Genomic DNA, 27,688 nt, shown 5'->3' with positions numbered 1-27,688 from the left:
TATAACGATTCCAGATGACAGAAATTACTGAAGTTCTTGCCTGTCTCAAAAGGCCCATGACCGGGGGAGCCGGTCGGCCGAGCGGACAGCACGCGGGACTTGTGATCCTGTGGTCCTGGGTTCGATCCCAGGCCCCGGCGAGAAACATTGGGCAGAGTTTCTTTCACCCTATGCCCCTGTTACTTAGCAGTAAAATAGGTACCTGTGTGTTAGTCAGCTGTCACGGGCTGCTTCCTGGGGGTGGAGGCCTGGTCGAGGACCGGGCCGCGGGGACACTAAAAAGCCCCGAAATCATCTCAAGATAACCTCAAGAGACCTAACATTTCCTGAGAGGAATCTCAGGATTCCTGAAGTATTAACGAAACCTGTGCATCATCCCTCAATCATGGCGGCTTTGTTTACATTAATTAAACATCTTACGAGCTGAGAAGCACTACGAGGCTGCTTATAACAATAACAACCTTGGGTTGTGAAGCTTCCCAGCTCGTAAACTGTTTATTGTCATCAAAGCCGTCATAATTAAGGAAGGATATACAGGTTTCGTAAATGATTGACTGAACTGGATTCACAGCCTAAGGCACTATGAGCAGTTTGACCTTACCGATGTTACATTTTAATAGGTCGCATTTTTTACGGAACTGATGGATCCGTTACAAATGCGAAATATCAGTAATACTCATAGTACCGTAATATTGTATTGTGATACAGTATGGAGCTACTTACTTAAAACCACACGTTATCTGTGCGGGTATTGCGTGTGGGTATTGTGTGTAAGTGTTGCGGGCAGGTATTGCGTGCGGGTGTTGCGTGCGGGCGTATCAACCGTTTTAGAAACTATCAAACTATTCAGAAACAATATAGAGTAATTAATAACTCAATTACAGTAAGGCCTAAAGCCTAAATCTATATTTCTTGACATATATACATTTATTTTTTTACCCGTGAGGTTAGTCTCTGATGTTATTATATTTGTTCATAACATAACTATAGCGTGTTATTGTTCAGTATAACAGAGAGAGAGAGTAGGAGCGTCGAGTCGTTATCTTCCCACTATTCAAATTTCAAATTTAAAAATGGACCAACGGAATCACAAAGTTTATTCTTGAAAAATTGGTTTACAGACGGCGGACATTTGCTGCCTCATTCATCCCCTTCACAGTGTATATATACATTTGAATCTCAGTGGGTTATTCATCTAGCAACAGCTGAATAATTTTTATCGCAGGAACCAACACTTTCTGAATAACATGAGCAACAAGTCTGACGAATATTAGCAATTCAGCGGGAGAGAGGTATTCCTGCCCCTTTCCACCTCCATGGAGGACAGAAGAAAATGTATATATGCTGGTTAGCATTGTAAATGTGTGGCCACGTCTGTGCTAGAAAATAATAATAAAAAAAAACTCTACACGTAAACATGTAAAACTCCAGGCTGAAGTTTACACTCCACTAACAAACCATTTGTTAGACCTGCTTCAAGAACTTCAATGACCCTTCGTTACCAGCGTGGAGGAGGGAAAGAGAACATGGAACCAGTCATGAAGACCAACTTATCGGGGTTTAGAATAATCAATCACTTATAAGTTATAGTTTCCTGGTCACGGGGTTTATAAGTTCTTTTGGTTCGTACTTTATGAGCTCCTTGGGCTTGAGCTTTATAAGTTGCATATCATGGGTGTAAAAAAGTCTTGGGGAATAGGCAGGCGATGAGTCACAATAACGTGGCTGAAGTATTTTGACCAGACCACACACTAGAAGGTGAAGGAACGACGAAGTTTCGGTCCGTCCTGGACCATTCTCAAGTCGATTGTGAGACTTGAGAATGGTCCAGGACGAACCGAAACATCGTCGTCCCTTCACCTTCTAGTCTGTGGTCTGGTCAACACTTGGGGAATAGATTGTGCCCTTTTGTAAAACATAAGGATGTTTATGACAATATTTAATAGGTAAACTAGCAAGCGAACCTTTGTCCTAAACAGAGATTATTCTCAAGGTATAACTTTATTGTAATATAAATCGTTATTCTGAGTTCGCTTCCATGAGCCTATGTCCTTCTTGAGAACAGGTTGACGACTGACCTTCTCCAGGTTGCAGACCACAACAGAGGCGCATCAGGTCTCAGGATGTCAGCTTTAAGACAATTTGTTCAAACGGTTTTACTTGTCCGAGAATCGAACCCGGGACCATCTCTACCCAAGCCTAATACAGTGACGTGTCTAGCTATAAGATCAACACAACAAAGGACAAAACCAATATTATTACCTGTTGGAAACACAAGAACTTGAGAGAAACTTCTCTTTGTGTGCAATATTTGGCTTGTCTCTGTAGGCCAGAACTAATATGGCCAGCTGTCACACGAGAGACTAATATGGCCAGCTGTCACACGAGAGACTAATATGACCAGCTGTCACACGAGAGACTAATATGGCCAGCTGTCACACGAGAGACTAATATGGCCAGCTGTCACACGAGAGACTAATATGGCCAGCTGTCACACGAGGGACTAATATGGCCAGCTGTCACACAAGGGACTAATATGGCCAGCTGTCACACGGGACTAATATGGCCAGCTGTCACACGAGACTAATATGGCCAGCTGTCACACGAGGGACTAATATGGCCAGCTGTCACACGAGAGACTAATATGACCAGCTGTCACACGAGGGACTAATATGGCCAGCTGTCACACGAGGGACTAATATGGCCAGCTGTCACACGAGAGACTAATATGACCAGCTGTCACACAAGGGACTAATATGGCCAGCTGCCACACGAGAGACTAATATGACCAGCTGTCACACGAGGAACTAATATGGCCAGCTGTCACACGAGACTAATATGACCAGCTGTCACATGAGGGACTAATAGGACCAGCTGTCACACGAGGGACTAATATGGCCAGCTGTCACACGAGGGATTAACATGACCAGCTGTCACACGAGGAACTAATATGGCCAGCTGTCACACGAGACTAATATGACCAGCTGTCACACGAGGGACTAATAGGACCAGCTGACTGCTTGACAGTGACCGTCCAAGTGTGACATTCTTCCTGTCAATAGTTCCTCTTGCTTGACATCGTCAGTCCCTGAGACCATCTTCACAAGTCAAACTTTTAAATACCACGAAAATTCCTACTATGTGATGGCGCCGATTCATGTTTACTTCTTAGAAAGTTTTCAGATATAAAAATTTAGAATATTTAGTTGTTAATCATAAGAAATGTTTACTCTGAATGTTGACCAGACCACACACTAGAAGGTGAAGGGACGACGACGTTTCGGTCCGTCCTGGACCATTCTCAAGTCGATTGTCTCAAGACAATCTCAACTTACTTTAGCCACGTTATTGTGACTCATCGCCTGCTTTACTCTGAATAGTTAATAGGATAAAACTTTCGTTTAATCAAGAGTAAAGAGATATTATTACAGTTATTTGTTTGATATCCTTTAAAAGACTGAAAAAAAAAAATATTTACTAAAAAAAAATATTAATTTGTTTCCTAAAAATAAAAAATATATAGCATGTTTATTTTTTTTAATTTTACAAAAACATATATCGCATAATAAAATATAAAATTCAATATATAAGCTGGTAATTTCATTAAGTCTATTGATTTGAGTATTGTGTGAAATTTTCATCAAAATTGGATAAGAACTAAGAGAGATGATCCGGAAAATTAAAAATGGAGTTTTGGGATTTGATTTTCTGCCAAAAAAGCAGCGTCATAAATCTTCAACAATAACTATTATATATATATATATATATATATATATATATATATATATATATATATATATATATATATATATATACATATATATATATATATATATATATATATATATATATATATATATATATATATATATATATATATATATACTATTCAAACATAATCAGATTAATTAAACACAAGTCATTGGAAAGTATATATATATATATATATATATATATATATATATATATATATATATATATATATATATATATATATATATATATATATATATATATATATATATATATACTTTCCAATGACTTGTGTTTAATTAATCTGATTATGTTTGAATATTAAAACGAAAACAAACACTAGCTGGCAACTTTCTAGTATTGTTGCCATTTGTGTTGCCTTTGTCAGCGACTTGAAAAAAAATTACTTGAAGAGTTGTCTGATTTCCGTCAAATTAACCTTAAAACTAGCTAAGAATCTAAACATTATTACAATATTAGAAACAAAACTAACTAGACATCGAAAAATCTGCGTGAAAACAAGGAATTTATAAAAAAATTCCCCCATGATATGAGGCATAACTGAGTAAAGGTGCTTAGCGGCTGTCAACTTTTTTAATCACGGGAAAATTAAATTTGACATGTGAGACTAGCGAGGAGGCGTAATCTCAGGAGATCTGGGGAGTTGTGGATGTTGAGAACATTTCTAAAGTTACAGAGAAGCTGAGAACACCCTTAAGGTCACAGATATGCTCACGGGAGACATCTCCCGTCACGCAGGGTGCAGTCGCACCTCCACAGATCTCCAGTATCTATTGATACTGGTAATGGCTCAAAAGGGCCACCACTTACGGGCTATTCATACCCGTGCCACCTTTTGGGTGGCTTAATCTTCATCAACAGATATGCTGAGAAACATCTGTACAGCTGAGGTGACTAACTTAATTTACAAGAATGTTCAATTATATGAGTGAATAAATAATTCTTTGGTTATCAAGCGACTGTAACTCATTATTTTGTTGTTTATTTTAGATACGGAAACTTTTTATCAGTTATAGTAGGAACATACAAATTATCAATTAGACTGAAACAGGTCTATTGGGAGGCCGGTCGGCCGAGCGGACAGCACACTGGACTTGTGATCCTGTGGTCCCGGGTATGCTCCCGGGCGCCGACGAGAAACAATGGGCAGAGTTTCTTTCACCCTATACCCCTGTTACCTAGCAGTAAAATAGGTACCTGGGAGTTAGTCAGCTGTCACGGGCTGCTTCCTGGAGTTGGAGGCCTGATCGAGGACCGGGCCGCGGGGACACTAAAGCCCCGAAATCATCTCAAGATAACCTCATGATTACACAAGGCAGCTTCTGTTTATATCTGCTGAAACTCATTTATAATATTCATATATATGTCTATTATACGCATGAAACAATCAAGCTATTCCGCGTCAATCACGCTGCCTGGTACAAAACATAGAAAGGAGACGAGAGAGATACCAAATAATATGCACGTGGAAGATACTGGAGGGCCAGGTCCCAAATCTACACAGTAAAATAACAACATACTGGAGTGAACGATATGGAAGAAAATGCAGAATAGAACCAGTGGAGAGCAGAGGTGCCATAGGCACAATCAGAGAACACTGTATAAACATCAGAGGTCCGCGGTTGTTCAACGTCCTCCCAGCGAGCACCAGAAATATTACAGGAACAACCGTAGACATCTTCAAGAGGAAACTAGATTGTTTCCTTCAAGGAGTGCCGGACCAACCGGGCTGTGGTGGGTATGTGGGCCTGCGGGCCGCTCCAAGCAACAGCCTAGTGGACCAAACTCTCACAAGTCAAGCCTGGCCTCGGGCCGGGCTTGGGGAGTAGAAGAACTCCCAGAACCCCATCAACCAGGTATCAACCAGGTATCATAACCTGTTATCGCGTTACCTCGTTCCACACATAAACAGTTATATTTCCAAAGAATGGTCTTCCCTGAATCTAAGCTAATCCAATTTATGTAAATTGTTTCGAGTCGTACCTTGTTTTAAAATACCAAAGCCCTATTTACAGACCCAATTATATAACACCAATTCACCTCACGGCCGTCAATCACGGCTGTCAATGACTATAATAAGCCATTGACGTCTTCCTTCATTATAATTTTTCATAGCAAGAACCTATTAATTATATAATTGATTCAAAAATATCTGTCATAATCTTGCGCTTGTCAAATTAAATTTAAAAAAATCGCCCTTCCCCCCCCTCTCCCCCATGACGAGTGTCAACAAAACTTCCACATGTATCATCCACATGTATCATTCACATGTATCATCCACATGTATCATTCACATGTGTCATCCACATGTATCATTCACATGTGTCATCCACATGTATCATTCACATGTGTCATCCACATGTATCATTCACATGTGTCATCCACATGTATCATTCACATGTGTCATCCACATGTATCATCCACATGTATCATTCACATGTATCATCCACATGTATCATTCACATGTATCATCCAGTCATTTTACGTCTAAGGAAATTAAATAGCTGGGAGAAGCATGATGATTTGAGATGGCAAGTGTGTGTAAGTGTGTATTTACTATTTGTTTTTGTAGAATCACGCTATTAGCTCTTGGACCCCGCCTTTCTAACCAATTTAATTGTTCCTGTATTATGTCTACTACATATATTTCTCTCTAACACACACACACACATCCCTTGGAAGCAGCCCGTAGCAGCTAACTCGAAGGTACCTATTTACTGCTAGGTAAACAGGCCCACCAGGTGAAAGAAACTCTGCTCATTTGTCTCCGCCAAAGATCGAACCCGGGCCCTTAAGACTACGACCCCAGAGCGCTATCCACTCTGCCGCGAGGCTCCCCAAATCACGGGAACACACACACACACACACACGAGTATGTATGTGTGTGTGTGTGTGTGTGTGTGTGTGTGTGTGTGTGTGTGTGTGTGTGTGTGTTTTATTATACTATCTGTGTCTGCATGATGGAGCTGTTAGCTCTTGGACCCCGCCTTTCTAACCGTTGACTGTCTAAAGTACCGACTCCCGACTTGTTTTCTATCATATCTACAGTCCAACCACTTGGGCTGCACGGTAGAGCGACGGTCTAGCTTCATGCAGGTCGACGTTCAATCCCCGACCGTCCAAGTGGTTGGGTATCATTCCTTACCCCCGTTCCATCCCAAATCCTTATCCTGATCCCTTCCCAGTGCTACATAGTCGTCAAGGCTTGGCACTTTATCCCTGATAGTTCCCTTCCCTGTCATATATACATATAGTTCTTTCTCTCTCGCGCACACACAAACCAAAAATCAATTATGCCAGCGAGACAGGAAAGGACATTGGCTCGTGTTGTGCTGAGGACACAACACGAGCCAATAACGAGAGCACTATATCCCATACACAAAAAACACCCTCTCCAGCCCCCATTTCAAGCACTATGTAAACATTCCGATTAAAACTTCATATCCCAAGAGTCCTTATCATCAATTTCCAAAAACCTTTCAATGTTTTCAAGCACGTCCGTTAACCCCGGCAGGAAGGAGAAGTGGCGCAGCAGTTGGTGAAAGCGTCACCTTGTCAGTTAGTTCACACAAGAGTACACCAACTCGCTCAATACTCGAGAGAGAGAAAAAAACGAAGGGAATTTACCCGCCCGAATGCACTCGGATCCAATTCGTCTCTGACAGAGAGGAAAAACCGTAATTAATTTCGAACTGGAGGCAAGTTCAAAGGATCTTGAAAAGACAGTTATTTCCTCGCTTCTCATTGGCTGATTACCGTCAGTGGTTGAGACAGCGAGTTGTATCCTGACAAACTTGCTCCCTTCACCACAAAAACAGTTGTCCAATGTTGTTTTCATGGCAGAGTTACAAGTCACTTCACAACCTGTTGTTGCCACACTCGATTCACAACCCAAAGGTCTCACAACCCAAAGGTCCCGCTTTCAATTCCCGCGGCAGAACATTGGTTACGCTTCCTTTCATATTCAATCTACATGAGGAAGGTTGACAATTGGCCTAAGGCTATAGAGGGGCTTCGATATGCCTAAGAGGCTTCCTGTTTACATCAGCGAAATTATATATATATATATATATATATATATATATATATATATATATATATATATATATATATATATATATAATGAGAATTGAAACCACTTTTAACTCACACACAAAATAGAGTTCTTTTGTAAACTTTGTAAAGTATTATTACTGTTTCGTGACACATATAGACCTATATACCTATATGTTGCCCCATATACTATTACCACTGATGTATATACCCTTGTACAGTTAAATAAACTTAACAGAATATATAATAATATTCTATATTCAGAAAATATTATTATAAAAATAATAATAATAACCTGAGAAACTTGTGTTAATGACTGACTAAAGGAATTTTATTATAAAAATATATCATTTGCAAGGTTCTGCAACATCCAGCGATAACAGGCGATATCTGACAAACTTATATTTAATAACACACACACACACACACACACACACACACACACACACACACACACACACACACACATACACCAGTGTGTGTGTGTGTGTGTGTGTGTGTGTGTGTGTGTGTGTGTGTGTGTGTGTGATCCTCAGGAATCTGCACACCAATTGATTGACGGTTGAGAGGCGGGACCAAAGAGCCTAAGTTCAACCCCCGCAAGCACAAATAGGTGAGTACACACACACACACACACAGTTGATTTACAGTTGAGAGGCGGGACCAAAGAGACAAAGCTCAACCCCCGCAAGCACAAATAGGTGAGTACAAATAGGTGAGTACACACACACACACACACACACAAACACACACACACACACACACAGCACAATACAACTAGGTGAATACAACTAGATGAATACAGCACTGACCTGGACATACGTCGGGGGACTCGTCGGACCTGTCGTCGCAATCCATAGAGTCGTCGCACAGCAGATCTTGTGAGATGCACTTGCCGCCGCTGAGGCACTCGAAGGAATCCTCAGAGCACGAGTCTATGGGAGGGAGAGAGAGGAGGTCCCTGGTTACCAGACATGTCATCGTTGGGAAGGGAAGGATGAGAGGAACGGGAGGGCCATATTAAAGACAGGTCGGAACTCACGAACTAAGAGTAGTTAAGATAAGCAGAAGGGTGACGCTGGAAGACGGTGGAAGAGGGAGGGAGGGAGGGAGGGAGGGAGGGAGGGAGGGAGGGAGGGAGGGAGGGAGGGAGGGAGAGAGGGAGGGGGAGAGAGAGGGGGAGAGAGAGGGGGAGAGAGAGGGGGAGAGAGAGGGGGAGAGAGAGGGGGAGAGAGAGGGGGAGAGAGAGGGGGAGAGAGAGGGGGAGAGAGAGGGGGAGAGAGAGGGGGAGAGAGAGGGAGGGAGAGAGGGGGGGAGAGAGAGAGAGAGAGAGAGAGAGAGAGAGAGAGAGAGAGAGAGAGAGAGAGAGAGAGAGAGAGAGAGAGAGAGAGAGAGAGAGAGAGAGAGAGGGAGAGGGAGAGGGAGAGAGAGGGAGAGGGAGAGAGAGGGAGAGGGAGAGGGAGAGGGAGAGGGAGAGAGAGAGAGAGAGAGAGAGAGAGAGAGAGAGAGAGAGAGAGAGAGAGAGTGAGAGAGAATCAGGGATGGAAGAGGTAAGGGAATGAAGGATGAAGAGAATTGGGAAAAGAAGGATGGAAAAGGAGGCCAGAGAGAAAGATCGAGAGAGCTAAAACAGGACACTGAGGACTGCAGAGTAGGGATGAGAGGCACAAACACAGACACAGTCGAGGAAGTCCTCAGAGAACACCATTAAGAGACACAAAGAAGACATATAAAGAAAATCAGAACACCATTAAAGAACGCAAGAAACCCCCCCCCCCAGAGAACATCACGACACAGGGAGAGACCTGAGGACCTGAAAAGCCAAAAAAAAAAAAAAAGTCTATTTGACAGCTCCGCTCAAAGGCGAGCTTTATCGCGTTGTCTTTTCCGGTCAAGAAAAGACGTGCCGGGGGGGGGGGGAAGGGGGAAGGGGGGGGAAGGGGGAAGGGGGGGAGAACCCCTGGCAAGACATGCTAGAGTTTTTAAATTAACAAATAACTTATCCCGCAAACATGACATTATTGTAATCAAAATGCCAAGTCAACTTACGTAATGTTATCAAAGTAAGGTTTGATAACATTCAACACTGACAATAAGGACTAAATCAAAATCCCAAATTATGATCCTAAAGGTTCAAAGATTCTATGCAAGAACAAATTAAATCAATTATCGAATTACACATGTCACACATTATAAACACAAATATTATAAAAAAAACAATTGTTATATTCAGTATCACAATTAAACAGATAATAATAAGGGTCATCTTATTTAAAAGAAAGGAAGCACCAAAAACACAAATCAAGGGAATGAGTATTCGATACGTTTTGTATTTTAATTGGAAAATAAATATTTTAATTAAACAAGACTGTTGTACTGACAATCGTGTTCCTGTTTACCATATATATATATATATATATATATATATATATATATATATATATATATATATATATATATATATATATATATATTATTAAATATGACCGAAAAAGTAAGATTAATAATTCTAACACGAATTTTCTCAATCTTTCGTACATTTCTTTTCACTGTTGGAGGTAATTCAAAAATCAATTCTCCAAAATTCATTTTTATTTCTAGTCTGACGCGACACGAGCGCGTTTCGTAAAACTTATTACATTTTCAAAGACTTTAGTTTACAAATACACAACTGAATAGAACTTACATATCTCCGATTTTGTTTATATCTACATTTGAGTGAGGTGGATGGGGTGAGGTGGCATTAATAGGGTATTAATTTCATCAACACAAGACAGAACACGAAACAATGGGTATTGAAATGGAAGTGATTGTAGAAAGCCTATTGGTCCATATTTCTTGATGCTTCTATATTGGAGCGGAGTCTTGAGATGGGTAGAATATAGTTGTGCATTAATTGGCAATTAATTAATTAAATGCATTAATTAATTAATATATATATATATATATATATATATATATATATATATATATATATATATGTGTGTGTGTGTGTGTGTGTGTGTGTGTGTGTGTGTGTGTGTGTGTGTGTGTGTGTGTGTGTGTGTGTGTGTCAAGAAGAAATTAACACGTGATGAACAATGTGACAGTGTCAGACCACGAAGGAAGGATTAAGACAGTAATTGCCTTATGTACTTTCCTATTTAATAATAGGAATACATCCTTCTGAAGATGTATTATTAAATACGAAAGTATTTAATCACTCTCATAAAAATAATAATAAAAAATGCTTCTTTGGCCCTTGCAGTGGCAGGATGAAACAAGAAACAGCTGAACAACTAATAAACTTTACTATAATAATAAACACAATACAATATGGTTCCTGAAGACACTTGGCTATTATAACAGAACAAATGAAATCCTTAATATGAATAAAATACAATATTATAGTGGTGAGGTGAAGACATCCACCACAGCACCCGACAGGGAGCCGGTCGGCCGAGCGGACAGCACGCTGGGATTGTGATCCTGTGGTCCTGGGTTCGATCCCGGGCGCCGGCGAGAAACAATGGGCAGAGTTTCTTTCAGCCTATGCCCCTGTTACCTAGCAGTAAAATAGGTACCTGGGTGTTAGTCAGCTGTCACGGGCTGCTTCCTGGGGGTGGAGGCCTGGTCAAGGACCGGGCCGCGGGGACACTAAAGCCCCGAAATCATCTCAAGATAACCTCAAGATAACCCGACACATGACGCAGGCTGGTAGCAGACGGCGGGTGAAAGAAGCAGTGGTGACCCCAAGAGCACCAGACAGAGAATGGCTTCTGTGATTGATGAAGATTAAGCCACCCAAAAGGTGGCACGGGCATGAATAGCCCGTAAGTGGAGGCCCTTTGGAGCCATTACCAGTATCAATAGATGATACTGCAGATCTGTGGAGGTGCGGCTGCACCCTGCGTGACGGGAGATGTCTCCCCGACCAAATGGTGATTGATTGATGATTGATGAAGATTAAGCCACCCAGGTGGCAAACTGCTTGGTAGAGATGGCTAACGGCTAGTTTGCGAAGGCACTCTGCCTGCCGGCGAGCCGCACCAGGCACTGGATGGTAAGGGGTGGTGGGACGTGTAGCAGTATCAGTCGTAGGACTGGTCTTGGCTGACACACAGGTGAACTTCCAGTGTGAGGACATGGAAGGTGAGTGGAAGAGACAGTGTCACTGCTATGCCGGGGATTTACGTGACCATCACAACCAGACCATCACCCGAGAAATCTTAACAAACAACACAGAAATCATCGATAGGTATAGCGATAGCAGGCGGCTTGACATCAGCGAGGCACTACACATCAAAAAGTCAACACCAGCAATCAACAGCCAATTAATGTACAACTATATTCTACCCACTTCAATACATCGTATGGTGGGCCAATAGGCCCTCTGCAGTTACTTCCATTCTCATGTACCCACCTCACCCAATATATATATATATATATATATATATATATATATATATATATATATATATATATATATATATATATATATATATATATATATAAATATATTATATATATAAATATATATATAAATATATATATATATATATATATATATATATATATATATATATATATATATATATATATATATATATATATATATATATATATATATATATATGCGAACAAGCCTGAATTGTCCCCAGGACTATATGCGACTGGGGTGTGAGTTTTCAGTCATATATATATATATATATATATATATATATATATATATATATATATATATATATATATATATATATATATATATATGTTTTCGCGTTTGTTTTAGCCTAGTTAATCATGATTTACTGTAGCCACTAACGCAGGTAAGTGCCTATTATGGTAATGGATTTACGTGGATGGCTAAATAATCGTTTCCTTAATTAACCAAGATCAGACAAACCATAATTAAAGACATCTGTCATAATAATAACTTTTGTTATATTAATAACATAGACCTATGCTAAGTTCCACACTTCATAAGGACAATTTTGACTATTTTAATTTGGCAATTAAATTCAGTGTTACATGCCGACTAATTCACGTATAAAACAAGGAACTATTTTACAGGAACTTCTTTTCCACAGCTCATAAAACAGAGGAAAGGGTCCTGAAAGATATTGTTAATAGAAACGTTATCCCTACAGACAAAAATCAGAGGATACAACTGACGATTTACTATAAAACCAGAAAAACGGCCAGCCTACTCATGAGAAACTCTCCAGACACGAAACAGAACGCTTTAAAAGAGACTAACGTCGTCTATGCCTTCAAATGCCCACTTGGGGACTGTAAGCTCCAAAAAACCCAGTATATAGGCAAGACAACAACATCTCTTTCTAGGCGTTTAACGATGCATAAACAACAGGGCTCCATTAAGGAACATATAATCTCTTCCCATAACCAAACCATCGCCAGAGAAATCCTAGTAAACAACACAGAAATCATCGATAGATACAGCGATAGCAGGCGGCTAGACGTTTGCGAGGCACTACACATCAAGAAGTCAACACCAGCAATCAACAGCCAATTATTGCACAACTATATTCTACCCACCTCAAGACTCCGCTCCAATATAGAAGCATCAAGAAATATGGACCAATAGGCTTTCTACAAACACTTCTATTCAATATCCATTGTTTCGTGTTCTGTCTTGTGTTGATACTTTTAATACCCTATTAATATCCTCTAATGCCACATCATCCTTCCCACCTTACTCAAATGTAATGCCACATCACCCTTCCCACCTCACTCAAATGTAGATATAAAATCAGGGAAACGCAAGTTCTAATCAGTTGTGTATTTGTGAAGTCTTTGAAAATGTAATAAGTTTTACGAAACGCGCCCGTGTCGCGTCAGACTAGAAATAAAAATGAATTTTGGAGAAGTGATTTTTGATTTACCTCCAACAGTGAAGCATAATGTACGAAAGATTGAGAAAATTCGTGTTAGAATTATTAATCTTACTTTTTCGGTCATATTTAATAAAATATATATATATATATATATATATATATATATATATATATATATATATATATATATATATATATATATATATATATATATATGCGAACAAGCCTGAATGGTCCCCAGGACAATATGCATATCACTTCTGGGGTGTGAGTTTTCAGTTATATATATATATATATATATATATATATATATATATATATATATATATATATATATATATATATATATATGGGAGGACGGCAATAATAAACTATATTGAATAAACTGGATGATGCATTATACAAAGTATAATTGTAATGATTCAGAGATGAGTTATTAGTGATTTTTTTCTTGTTTAATCAATAAAAGAAAATATCTTTTGGTCTCTATTTTTCTGTCCAAAGTATTACAGACACTTAGGGCTAGTCTCTCCCAACTATCCAAGATGACACATGGGGAAGAGGTGGTATGGGAGTGTCATAGGTTAGTTAGGGTCGGCTCCAGTGCCACCCTTTCAGAAATATTGGCGCCTATTCTAGCTCCTGAAATTTTCATCTTCTGAAATCGGGATTTGTTTTCCTAAGAGTTTATTTTAGCAGTTTTCATTGTTTCGTAATATTTACCGTTACCTGTGGCAGGTGGCTGCAGGTGACGGGTCTCCCAATCCTGAGCACTCCAGTTGCAAACTCTGTGAGCAGGAACTACGGCATGATCTCCCGCACTACATCACTGAATGCCCAGTTATTAGACCTTTCAGACCAGTTGGCATGAGGTACCTGGAGCTTTGCAATTACTTTATTCACTCTCGTATTCTTGAAGATATCCTCACAGTATACCCAAAATTTGCCAGTGCAGGCTATTAAACACATGGCTCTGTATGACTAACCACCCTGCGAGATGGGGACTTGTATTACCACTGCTACCTTATTCAATCTTGTGTTGTTGATATCCTCAAAATGCATCCGAAGTCTGCCAGTGCAGACCGCTTATCACATGCCTCTGTATGACTAACCATCCTGTGTGATGGGGATTTTATAGTATCACCTAGTTAGCTTTTTTGACACACTGTACTCCACTTCATATAGTCTAGGGTAGCTGCACTAATGCAGATGTACCTCATAACTTAATAAAAAAAAAAAAAAAAAAGTTTCGTAATATTAAATTTTCTGAGACAGAGGGAAGAGGGAAGGAGAAGGAATAAGGTGGAAAATGGGGGAGAGGTGAGACAGTAGACGAAGGACAGAGGAAGAGAGAGAGAGAGAGAGAGAGAGAGAGAGAGAGAGAGAGAGAGAGAGAGAGAGAGAGAGAGAGAGAGAGAGAGAGAGAGAGAGAGAGAGAGAGAGATGAATTTAATGAAACACATATTATAATATATATATATATATATATATATATATATATATATATATATATATATATATATATATATATATATATATATATATATATATGGTCTATTGAAGAACCTTGAGACTCATTGTAACCCAAAGAGGCTATTCAGAGCCTCTGAATAATGTCCATAAAAGTCTAAAATTACCACGCGACTTCTCATTAAATTTCCCACTTTAAATATCTCTCAATGAAACCTTTTCCCATGAATTATAACGCATTTATGCACCAATTAAAATATCTACTCGGGAGGGTAGAAATAAACCAAGCTAGTTTCGCCTTTTGGGATGTATGATATTGTATCAACCCGCCCTCACGCTACGTTCATTCCATTCTGCAGCCGACCCCAAAAGTGCATTCAGGAATTTTAACATGCTGTTCATTCAAAACAAGAGTTTTCTCAAATACAAATTAATACTGCAATATATTAGCATATTTTTGCATATTTAGGCGATGGCTAGAGTAGGTGTTTAGGTTCTTTTTTCGCAATTATTTGTATTTGTAGTACGTTGGAGAAGTCTTTACAGAGTTGCAGTTCGAAATGAGGTTGTTAGCGAAGCACTGAAGCACTATTCGAGAAATGTTCGAACGTCGTCAGTTGCGAGTCATGTGTAAAGCATTTTTCATAAAATAAACGGGGAGTTTGGTGGCAGTTTGTAATAAATATTGGTCTTTGTTTTTGAGCGGAAAATACTGTATTATCTCAATAAGCTTGAACTCGGCTATATGACGGGTGAAAATGGATTATTCTTAACTACTAGTGATCCACATCTTGGATCAACAGTGTTCAAATAGCTGTTTTAAGAGATACTGTTTGCGTTAGTTAAATTTTGAAACATTGCCAGGCTCAAAGACTCGCGATTTCATATTGATCCTAAATGTGAAGGTAAATTACCACCAAATCCTAGGTTATCAAGCCTTACCAAGAGTCCTTACACGTCTAATATCATTTCAATAATCTTAAAGCAGTTCGCACGCAAGAGAATGCTTCGCGCTAGGCTATGGCTAAGACACAAAAAATTAATTTGAAACTTGAATTAAAAAATAAGACTGGCCTGGAAGTATGAAGTATGCCTCAGCAGGTCTATTCAAGAGGCAAAATTGAAGAAAAGAAATTGGAAAATCATTTTTTTTAGCACAAACAACGAAAACAAAGGAGAAATGGAAAACAGTATTTCTTCGAGCGGAAAATGTGAGGCTGGTGTCTACGTGGGGCAGAATCCCACGTAAGAGGAAACTCGTTCTCCCACAGTGGGGCAGAATGCCACATAAGTGGTGGTTCGTACCCTAAGTGGGGTAGAATTTTAAATCTAAGAAGCTCGTTCTCCAAGTATATCAGTGACTTCCACCCAGCATACCTCTCACTCCGTACACCAGTAACTCAATAACAAAACCCAGCAAGGGTGTTCACCTGCTGGGTGTTCATCTGCTGGATGTTCACCTTCTGGGCACTCAATGTTCATCTTATTCCAGTATCAGAACACGTGGTATACCTCTGTGTTATCAGGGTATACACTATAAAAGAGGAGTGTGTTGGTTTCTGCCCTCTTTGATCCTTAATTCCATTCGGGGGTTTAAATAAATGAGTACACTTGAATGTAAGAGGCTAATGGTCGCCTCAATGATCCTGCAAACTCATAGGTTCTCACATTTCCCTGTTCAGATGGCCAGTATGTGAACACCCAGTAAGGGTCTCACGCCTCTGGGAGGGGGGTAAATGGAATTACAGTTTCAGTCAAGAGTATCTTTGTCTCATCCCGAAATGGTGGCGCCTGTTTCCTGTGAAACCATTCAAACCCAATGTAAAGGCTTCTCTCTCATGCGACAGGCACACGGCGCGACCCTTTCAAGAAGGGTTTCCTGCCCTTTCTATCTGAAAGAGCCATTCAGAGGACAAACCTTAGGCACAGAAACTAGATCGAATTCCTCATTTTCAAAACACCAACCACTAAAGAAAATGGAAGAAAAGATCACTACCAATTCCCAGCGGGTAATCATGCTCAAGTAACGTCTACTCAACGTTCGATCGTTTGATTAGACTTCTTTTGACGAGGTTTCGACACAAACGTCCTCAGAGAGCTGAGGCAACACTTCTGGATCAAAGGAGCGACCTTCAGCGCCGGCGGGTAACGGTATATTAGGCTATTGGTATCTACACTAGCTCTTGTGTTAGTCTCGTCAACAAACGGTGCCGTTGTTTGAAGGAGTGTTTGCACTAGTAAACAACCCGTGTGTTGGCTTATATCTGGCAACGGTAGACATGTTTTGGCTGCCCAACTTGTGTTTACATCTAAGTGTATTCATAAAATGTTTTTTTTTCTATCCAATTCAACATTACGAATATTTGAAATTAATGTTTATTTTTCTACGTACCTAGTTTAATTAATGTTTATTTTTCTACGTATATATATATATATATATATATATATATATATATATATATATATATATATATATATATATATCCCAGATAACATATAACAAACTAGTACACTATTGCCAGAGAAACCTCCGCCTGCCTCCCACAACCTTCACTAAACACTGTGGTGTTTCAGAAAACATGAAGCCTTGCCAGCAGAATTGTGTAGGGTTCGTATACCGGGGAAACCTTCCCGCAGCCCGGCCTCAAACCTCAACACAGCCCAGGATGCAATATTTTGCATGAGTGGGCTTGCGGGTCGTTGCTTGCCGTGGTGTGTGTGTGTGTGTGTGTGTGTGTGTGTGTGTGTGCGTGCGTGCGTGCGTGTGTGTGTGTGTGTGTGTGTGTGTGTGTGTGTGTGTGTACTCACCTAGTTGTGTTTGCGGGGGTTGATCTCTGGCTCTTTGGTCCCGCCTCTCAACCGTCAATCAACAGGAAATGAATAAATCCACAAGGGCCGTGACGAGGATTCGAACCTACGTCCGAGAGCATCCCACACGCTGCCTTAATCGACTGAGCTACGACAGGGTATATACGTGTGTGTGTGTGTGTGCGTGTGTGTGTGTGTGTGTGTGTGTGTGTGTGTGTGTGTGTGTGTGTATGTGTGTGTGTGTGTGTGTGTGTGTGTGTGTGTGTACTCACCTATATGTACTCACCTATATGTGCTTGCAGGATCGAGCATTGACTCTTGGATCCCGCCTTTCTAGCTATCGGTTGTTTACAGCAATGACTCCTGTCCCATTTCCCTATCATACCTAGTTTTAAAAGTATGAATAGTATTTGCTTCCACAACCTGTTCCCCAAGTGCATTCCATTTTTCTACTACTCTCACGCTAAAAGAAAACTTCCTAACATCTCTGTGACTCATCTGAGTTTCCAGTTTCCACCCATGTCCCCTCGTTCTGTTATTATTACGTGTGAACATTTCATCTATTTCCACTTTGTCAATTCCCCTGAGTATTTTATATGTCCCTATCATATCTCCTCTCTCCCTTCTTTTCTCTAGTGTCGTAAGGTTCAGTTCCTTCAGCCGCTCTTCATATCCCATCCCTCGTAGCTCTGGGACAAGCCTCGTCGCAAACCTCTGAACCTTCTCCAGTTTCTTTATGTGTTTCTTCAGGTGGGGGCTCCATGATGGCGCGGCATACTCTAAGACGGGTCTCACGTAGGCAGTGTAAAGCGCCCTAAAAGCTTCCTCATTTAGGTTTCTGAATGAAGTTCTAATTTTCGCCAGTGTAGAGTACGCTGCTGTCGTTATCCTATTTATATGTGCCTCAGGAGTTAGATTAGGTGTCACATCCACTCCCAGGTCTCTTTCTCGAAACGTTACAGGTAGGCTGTTCCCCTTCATTGTGTACTGTCCCTTTGGTCTCCTGTCACCTGATCCCATTTCCATAACTTTACATTTACTGGTGTTAAACTCCAGTAGCCATTTCCCTGACCATCTCTGCAGCCTGTTTAAGTCCTCTTGGAGGATCCTACAATCCTCGTCTGTCACAACTCTTCTCATTAATTTTGCGTCATCTGCAAACATTGACATGTATGATTCCACTCCTGTAAACATATCATTTACGTAAATTAGAAAGAGGATTGGTCCCAGCACCGATCCTTGAGGTACTCCACTTGTTACTGCTCGCCAGTCCGACTTTTCGCCCCTTACCATTACCCTCTGGCTCCTTCCTGTTAGGTAGTTCTTCACCCATACTAGGGCCTTTCCGCTTACTCCTGCCTGCCTCTCAAGTTTGTATAGCAGTCTCATGTGCGGTACCGTATCAAAGGCCTTTTGGCAGTCAAGAAATATGCAGTCTGCCCAGCCTTCTCTGTCCTGCCTTATCCTTGTTACTTTATCATAGAATTCTAAAAGGTTTGTTAGGCATGATTTCCCTGTCCAGAACCCATGTTGGTGCTTGTTTACAAACCCAATGCTCTCCAGGTGCTCAACAAGTCTTAGCCTAATTATTCTTTCAAGAATTTTGCAGGGGATGCTTGTCAGTGATACGGGTCTGTAGTTAAGTGCCTCCTCCCTATCACCCTTTTTGAAAATCGGTACGACATTTGCCTCCTTCCAGCAACTGGGCAATTCTCCCGACATAAGTGACTCATTAAAGATCATTGCCAGAGGCACGCTGAGAGCCTGCGCTGCCTCTTTGAGTATCCACGGTGATACTTTGTCTGGTCCAACAGCTTTATTTGCATCCAGTGTTGTCAACTGTTTCATTACATCCTCTGCTGTCACCTCTATATCCGATAGTCTTTCATCTTGGGTAATCTCTTCTAACAATGGGAGCTGCTCAGGCTCGGTTGTGAACACTCCATGGAATTTTGCATTCAGTACCTCGCAGATTTCCTTGTCGCTTTCTGTATATGCCCCTTCTGTTTTCCTCAGTCTTGTCACTTGGTCATTTACCGACATCTTCCTTCTTATATGGCTATGTAGTAATTTTGGTTGCTTTTTCGCTTTGACTGCAATATCGTTCTCATAATTCCTTTCCGACACTCGTCTTATGTTAATGTAATCATTCCTAGCTCTGTTACATCTAATCCTGTTGTCCTCTGTCCTTTGTCTTCTGTACTTCCTCCACTCCCTCCTGCTTCTCACCTTTGCTTCCTGACACTGTCTATTAAACCATGGGTTATTATATTCCCTCCTGCTTTTTTCCTTTATTGTTGGAATAAATCTATCTGTGTGTGTGTGTGTGTGTGTGTGTGTGTGTGTGTGTGTGTGTGTGTGTGTGTGTGTGTGTGTGTGTGTGTACTCACCTATTTGTGCTTGCGGGGGTTGAGCTTTGTCTCAAGTTGAAATCTTAATGGGTTTGTAACTGTGCACTGTGTTAGATAATGTTCCAGCGGTCTGTCGGGCATTTCTCCAGAGTGCTATCCAGTGTCGATCAAGGAGGCAGTAATTAATATGAAAGATATAATATCAACGGTCACAGATCAACATCTAAGGTTGCAGATCAACGTCAAGGATCACAGATCAACATGAGAGTCAGCAACCGGTGCTCGCTTACCGAGTCATAAGGCCTTTCCCCTCAGGCAAATGTCAGTCTAGTGCAACTGTGTCAGCCTGCTGTCGTCAGCTAACTGTCCCTGTGCCTGCAATCCCCTGGTATCTCCCATTGTCCATCCCTATCTACCCTGCCAGCCCCTCATCCCTGCCAGCTCCTCATCCCCGCCAGCCCTACGTGCAGGGAGAGTGTGTCCCTTGCCAGGGCTGACTGTCGACGCCCCTGGCCCCACCATCAACAGAATTAGCGCACGCATCCAAACACATACACACCAAATCCACCTTTTATCTGCGGGACAGAAGAGGACAGACAGAGTGCCGGGATCTTTTCCTGCCTTTCTCTCTTCTTCTTCTCCTTCTCCTCCTCCTCTCCTGCTTCCCACCTTCTTCCTCCTTCTCTCTACGTCCTTCTCTGCCTACTCTTATTTCTTCTACAGTTAACTCTTCTTTTATTGGCTCTTCCTCCGCATCCTTCCTTCGCCTCCTCCCCTTCCTTTCTTCTCTTTCCCAATCCTTCCTTCTCATCCTCCTCCCCTTCCTTCCTTCTCTTTTCCCATCCTTCCTTCTCGTTTCCCATTCTCCCCTCCCCTCCCCTAACCTTCCCACTCCACTCCTATCCTTCCCTCTCTTCCTATGCCTGTTCCACCTTCACTTCTCTCTCTCTCTCTCTTCCTCTGTCCCTTTCTGCTAACGTCCATCACTGCGTAATCAATTTTATACTTTTACGAAGCGTATTTTTTATTTGAATTCGATGTTTCATCACGTGTCTCTCCCATACAGCATTCTCTTTTTTCTTCAAGTTTTTACCATGCCAAATTTTCCTATTTGTAGTATCCTCGCTCCCCACCTCTCTCTCTCTCTCTCTCTCTCTCTCTCTCTCTCTCTCTCTCTCTCTCTCTCTCTCTCTCTCTCTCTCTCTCTCTTACAGTGTGTTGTAAATGATACAGTTAATACTGATAGTGATTCTCCTCTCTTGTAAATATTCTAATATTGCAATATAGTTTTCACGTATTAATCAGTGAAGTTAAGTCAGATAATTTCCAGGTATTAATAATGTTTTCAAAAACAGAAAATAGGATAGACATAACACATTATTAGGGCGGGTTTTCTCCCTGCTTATTTGTGTAACATGTTGTTGTGCGGGGCTACGGCAGAGAGAGAGAGAGAGAGAGAGAGAGAGAGAGAGAGAGAGAGAGAGAGAGAGAGAAAGAGAGAGAGAGAGAGAGAGAGAGAGAGAGAGAGAGAGAGAGAGAGAGAGAGAGAGAGAGAGAGAGAGAGATAAGAACATGAAGGCCTTGGCATATAGCCCCAGCTTCCTCTAGTAACTAGGATGATTATAACTTACTAACTTACCACCAAATAAAGTTTATTCCAAATGCAAACAATGAGCTCATCATATATACGAGTTCCCAGAGGTCCCGCTTCAGATGATATGAAGGAGAATGTTACTTTTCCAGTCGTACAATGAGGGGAGGAGGATCGTGGAGTCATATAGGGAAAATAGCACATGGAAATGAGAATCGTCGATTTTATGACCAAGAGGGAATTTGGCTTTTCCCTTATGGAAAGAAAACCCTTTAAAATCTGGAAAGAAATTACTCCAGAGGGTGAAGAAAAGTAGAGGTAGCAGAGAGGGGAGAGACAGAGAGGAGAGGCAGAGGAGAGGCAGCAAAGAGGGAAGGAGACAGAACAAATGAGGGAGAGAGGGGAGAGTCAGATCAGGGGAGTAGAGATAAAAACGGGTAAGAGAGATATAGTGGGAAAGAGAAGGAGTGTGAGAGAGTAATGAGGGAAGAGGCTGTGAGGGTGAGAGTGGAAGAGTGATATTATAGAGAAGGCGAGACGGTGAGGGATGGGAGGTGGGAGGGCGAGAGGGGGTAAGGTGGGAAAGGAGGAGGGAGGGGGGGGGGTAAGGAGGGAGAGGAGGAGTGGCCATGTCCTGGGAAGGAGGCAGTATGATGCTGTCTGATTGTCCTGAAAGGGAGGGATAGTGCCTTCCGATTGTCGTGGGAGGGAGGAACAGGCTTTCTGATTGTTATGGAAGGGAGGGTGAGGCTTTCTGATTGTCTTGAAAGGGAGGGATAGTGCCTTCTGATTGTCGTGAGAGGGAGGAAGAGGCTTTCTGGTTGTTATGGAAGGGAGGGTGAGGCTTTCTGATTGTCCTGGGAGGAAAGAAAAGGCTTTCTGATTGTCGTGGGAGGGAGGGAGGGGGTGTGTGAGGCACGTAATAGCAATTGAAAGGTCTGAAGAAGCTGTTGTGATCTACAAATTAACACCAAGATTAGCAAAAAAGATATTCGTAACACCTTACTACTTAGGTGTTAAACTCAAGATACAAAAATGTAAAATATAACACCAAATACGATAACAAATAGCACAATTAACAAAACGAATAGCTATGAACACGAAGAACACTGCAGCTGAACACGTCGTGAAATCCAAAAGGTGTCAACAGCAGTCAAGGACAACAAGCCAGCCAGTGTATGTAGAAATATGGAACACATGGTAAGGATGAACAACCCAGCGGGTTTTCTTCCTATTGGGGAGTGTTGTACATGCTGCTATAGCAGTGTGTGTCCACTCACAGGATGAGTGGCGCTGCCCAATAAACTTGCCCCTCGGGCCAAAATTTAAAATTAGATTACCCCGTATCTAGTAATCTGAACCCATGTCTAGACATGCCCATGTCTGGACATGGGCATGGGTCAGATTGGGCATAACTCCTCAGCTCCCAGATTAGGGAAGGTCACTGGTTGTTTGGCGTCACCATGGCTGGTTGGGGGATGACCTGGAGAACACTGGAACAAGTATAGTGAAATTATCTCAAGTGTTCTTTCAACGAGAGAGAGAGAGAGAGAGAGAGAGAGAGAGAGAGAGAGAGAGAGAGAGAGAGAGAGAGAGAGAGAGAGAGAGAGAGAGAGAGAGAAACTTAATCATTTTTTGTAATACAGAAAACACATTCTTGTCACTGCCTTACCCTAACTTACGAATTCCATTGCAATACACAGGGGAACTAGGTGGGAGGAGGGAGAGAGGGGGTCCTATATGTGCAGTGCCTCACTTGACGCAGCGGCCACCACTTTAGTATTGTGTATTCACAGCATTCAACAGTGACTATCATTTGCAATACTGATTACCCTGGTTACAACAGAGGCAGTGAGGTATGCTGGATGGGCTCTCTGACAGCTCCGGGGAGGAGAGAGAGAGAGAGAGAGAGAGAGAGAGAGAGAGAGAGAGAGAGAGAGAGAGAGAGAGAGAGAGAGAGAGAGAGAGAGAGAGAGAGAGAGAGAGAGGAGGAGGAACAGTGATAGGGAAGAGATGGAGGCTACCAGAGGAGCCTGGTAGTGAGAGTGGCCCCTGCCAACTCCATCAGAGGTGACACCAAAATTGAGGATTTCCGTGCAAATTCCCATCGCGCTCCACGACAACGTCTAGAGTAGGATCTCTGTCCTCACCCACACTAGGGAGAAGGATGCCTCTCATTGGTCTGGAAAGGGGAGAAGGACTCACCTCCTTGCTCTGGAAAAGGGGGAAGACTCCTCCACCCCTCTCACGACACGAGAAAGGGTGATGGGTCCCGTGTACTGCTTTCTGGAAGAGGGAGTGGGATGGGATTGCTCTCCCAGGTCTAGTGTGGGAGTGAGGAAAGGATCTCACATCTATACTATGGGAGGATGTATTTAAGGTAAATATCCCCCACTCTATACTATGGGGGGTGTATCTAAGATATATCCCCCCTCCCACTCTATACTATGGGGAGAGTATCAAAGATATATCCCCCCACCCTATACAATGGGGAGTGTATCTAATGTAAGCCAATTATCAAGAGAAGGCTGTAAGCCTGACTAAGCCATGACAATAAGAAATATACTCATCATTACCCACAGATGATGAGCCACACTCACACATCTATACACCCTAAGCCACCACTTCCCAACCCAATGTCAACAAACACGTCAGAATTCCCTTATAGTTATCTCAGATCGCCGAGATTATCTCTGCTATAACAGATAATCTCATCTCTGCTATAACAACTGTTATCTGATAATGTTAACTTGTAAATTAGTTATTACTCTGATTATACCCACCAGATCATGTGTATACCCACCAGATCATGTGTAGGATTATTTGAAGCAACGAAATTATAGAAGGTATTGGATTTGAATTTGTTACTCTTCCGCTGGTGGAGGAATGCACATTGGCGTCAACATGTGGGTGTATGTGTGTTTGATTACATGTTATTGGCTTCATATTACCGGGTATCCGGGATCAGTCCGTCCCTGGTAACTAGGGGGGAGAGAGAGAGGAGCAGGAGGAGCTCCTGGGGTTGAATCCCTTCACGGCGCAGATCGTTTAGCTTGGATTATTACATCCTAGGAAGCTAGGGAAGAGATATCAGATAGGGAGGGGGGGGGGGATATATGAAGGATGAATTCCACCACTATTAAGATCCTATAGCAAGAATCATCACATCCTAGGAAGCTTGGGATGATGCGGGTATGGAGGATGAATTCCTTCTTGGTAGAGGAGTATAGATGATGAATTCCTCCCTGGTAGAGGGGTATGGAGGATGAATTCCTCCACGGTGGAAGGGGTATGGAGGATGAATTCCTCCACGGTAGAGGGGTATGGAGGATGAATTCCTCCACGGTGGAGGGGTATGGAGGATGAATTCCTCCACGGTAGAGGGGTATGGAGGATGAATTCCTCCACGGTGGAGGGGTATGGAGGATGAATTCCTCCCTGGTGGGAGGGGTATGGAGGATGAATTCCTCCACAGTGGAGGGAGTATCTCCGTTTTCTCTGTAGCCTACTCTCTTCGTTCCATTTCCAAACATTGCCCAACTTATGCCTGGAGAGGGAAACAGAAACAATGACTTGTCGTAACCAAAAGAGGAAGACTAGAGTCGGGGAAGGAAATGAATGAATGAAGCAGAGGAACACCGACTTGAGAATGGTCCGACTTGAGAATGACTTGAGAATGGTCCGACTTGAGAATGGTCCAGGACGGACCGAAACGTCGTCGTCCCTTCAACTTCTAGTGTGTGGTCTGGTCAACAAACAGAGGAACACCTCACACAAAGGTTAATATAGTGAAAGAACTTTGTGTGAGGTGAATATAGCGAACTAAAAGGAATGAAGGAAGACATTATTGAAAGCAGCGAGTATTCAGCTTGGAACAGGTGCGCAGGAACACACGTGGTATATCAAGAGCAGCTGTGGTATGCCAGGACATACCTTATAACATGGTATACCAAGATATATCGCGTCCTTGCGTATCCTAGTTCCTTGGGGGTATTCCAAGAACACTTGATATACCCTTGAAGAACAAATCCACAAGGGCCGCGACGAGGATTCGAACCTGCGTCTGAGATCCTTGAAGGAACAAAGCGACTAAAAGATGTGTTGGAGGCAGCAAGAATGGAGGAAATAAGAAAGCAGCAATTAAGGAAGGAGGAAGCGAGAGAAAGATGGAGGAGGGGAGGGAGAGGATAAGACGTTGTCATATGCAAATGAGGCCGTGGAGCCAGGAATCTGGGACAGTGTTGCCAACATTTTTATTCACAAGTTTACAATTGTGTTATAGACGGGAGTGAGGCTGGCAGAGTGGTAACGCTGGGGCAGACAGGCCCCGATAGACAGAGAGTGAGGACGGGCAGAGGTTGACAGGACTGAGGACGGGCACAGATAGACAGGAGTGAGGACGGTAGAGTGATATACCCGTGAGGCACAGCCAAGGGAGGTATACCCACTGTGGCAGGTATAACACAACGATAACAAGGGGCCAGATTCACGAAGCAGTTACGCAAGTACTTACGAACGTGTACATCTTTCCTCAATCTTTGACGGCTTTGGTTACATTTATTAAACAGTTTACAAACATGAAAACTTCCCAATCAACTGTTGTTATTGTTATAAACAGCCTCCTGGTGCTTCGGAGCTCATTAACTGTATAATAATTGTAAACAAAGCCGCCAAAGATTGAGAAAAGATGGACAGGTTCGTAAGTGCTTGCGTAACTGCTTCGTGAATCTGGCCCAAGGTGCTTAGGGACCGGGCATTTTGTCATAAGGAATACTAACAGTTGGACACTGGCGCCCACTCAAGCTGCCGGAATGACCCCAAAATGCTGAACAACATCTTAACAGCCAATGGGCACCATCCTGGGCTATAATTTAGCAAGCAGTTACACATCCTCTCACGAAACCTGTACATCTTTTAACACTATAGATAGAATCGGGAGAGAGTTTCGATTCAAAGCCAAGCAAGGGGAAGCAAAGCAAGGGGGAATATTAAAACAAGGTAAGGGAGGTTGTGCATTTGTCTAGGACAGAGGTGGCAACCTTGGCTAAGTAGAGCGGGTCTCTCAGAGGTTATATATGTGTGTTATACATATCGGGGGTTATATATATATATATATATATATATATATATATATATATATATATATATATATATATATATATACATACATATATATATATATATATATATATATATATATATATATATATATATATATATATATATATATATGTATGTTATACATATCAGGGGTTATATATGTGCTACTGGAGGACAATGGTCTGGGGGTTTCAGTCAAAAATAACAACGACTTTAAAGGTCACAAAGTGGGACACAGGTATACATAGAGCATACAAAAAGTATACTACACATATAGCAGGGGTATACATATATAGTGGAAGAGTTAGAGGTCAGAAATAAGGTATATTGCAATCACAGAAACATGGATGCATTGTGCTGAGGCAACACCCAGCAGTATACTTGCTGAGGTAACACCCAGCAGTATACTTGCTGAGGCAACACCCAGCAGTATACTTGCTGAGGTAACACCCAGCAGTATACTTGCTGAGGTAACACCCAGCAGTATACTTGCTGAGGTAACACCCAGCAGTATACTTGCTGAGGCAACACCCAGCAGTATACTTGCTGAGGCAACACCCAGCAGTATACTTGCTGAGGCAACACCCAGCAGTATACTTGCTGAGGTAACACCCAGCAGTATACTTGCTGAGGCAACACCCCAGCAGTATACTTGCTGAGGTAACACCCAACAGTATACTTGACAAATCGCTGCAGTATAGCTTCTG

General features: G+C 41.9%; 1 protein-coding gene across 2 annotated transcripts in view; it reads right to left on the bottom strand.

Annotated features, from left to right (window-relative positions):
- The window catches only part of LOC123772677 (very low-density lipoprotein receptor), a 656,118-nt gene that overhangs the window by 600,739 nt on the left and 27,691 nt on the right, over positions 1-27,688 (bottom strand). For both annotated transcript variants that reach the window (XM_069303519.1, XM_069303527.1), the window contains exon 2: positions 8,640-8,762. In XM_069303519.1, the coding sequence (XP_069159620.1) occupies positions 8,640-8,762 (123 nt within the window). The remainder of the gene's footprint in view (positions 1-8,639; positions 8,763-27,688) is intronic.

Source organism: Procambarus clarkii, chromosome 50, assembly GCF_040958095.1.
Source record: "Procambarus clarkii isolate CNS0578487 chromosome 50, FALCON_Pclarkii_2.0, whole genome shotgun sequence".
NCBI classification, from domain to species: domain Eukaryota; kingdom Metazoa; phylum Arthropoda; class Malacostraca; order Decapoda; family Cambaridae; genus Procambarus; species Procambarus clarkii.
The sequence above is the reverse complement of the archived record's forward strand: the minus strand, read 5'-3'. Positions and strand labels throughout refer to the sequence as shown.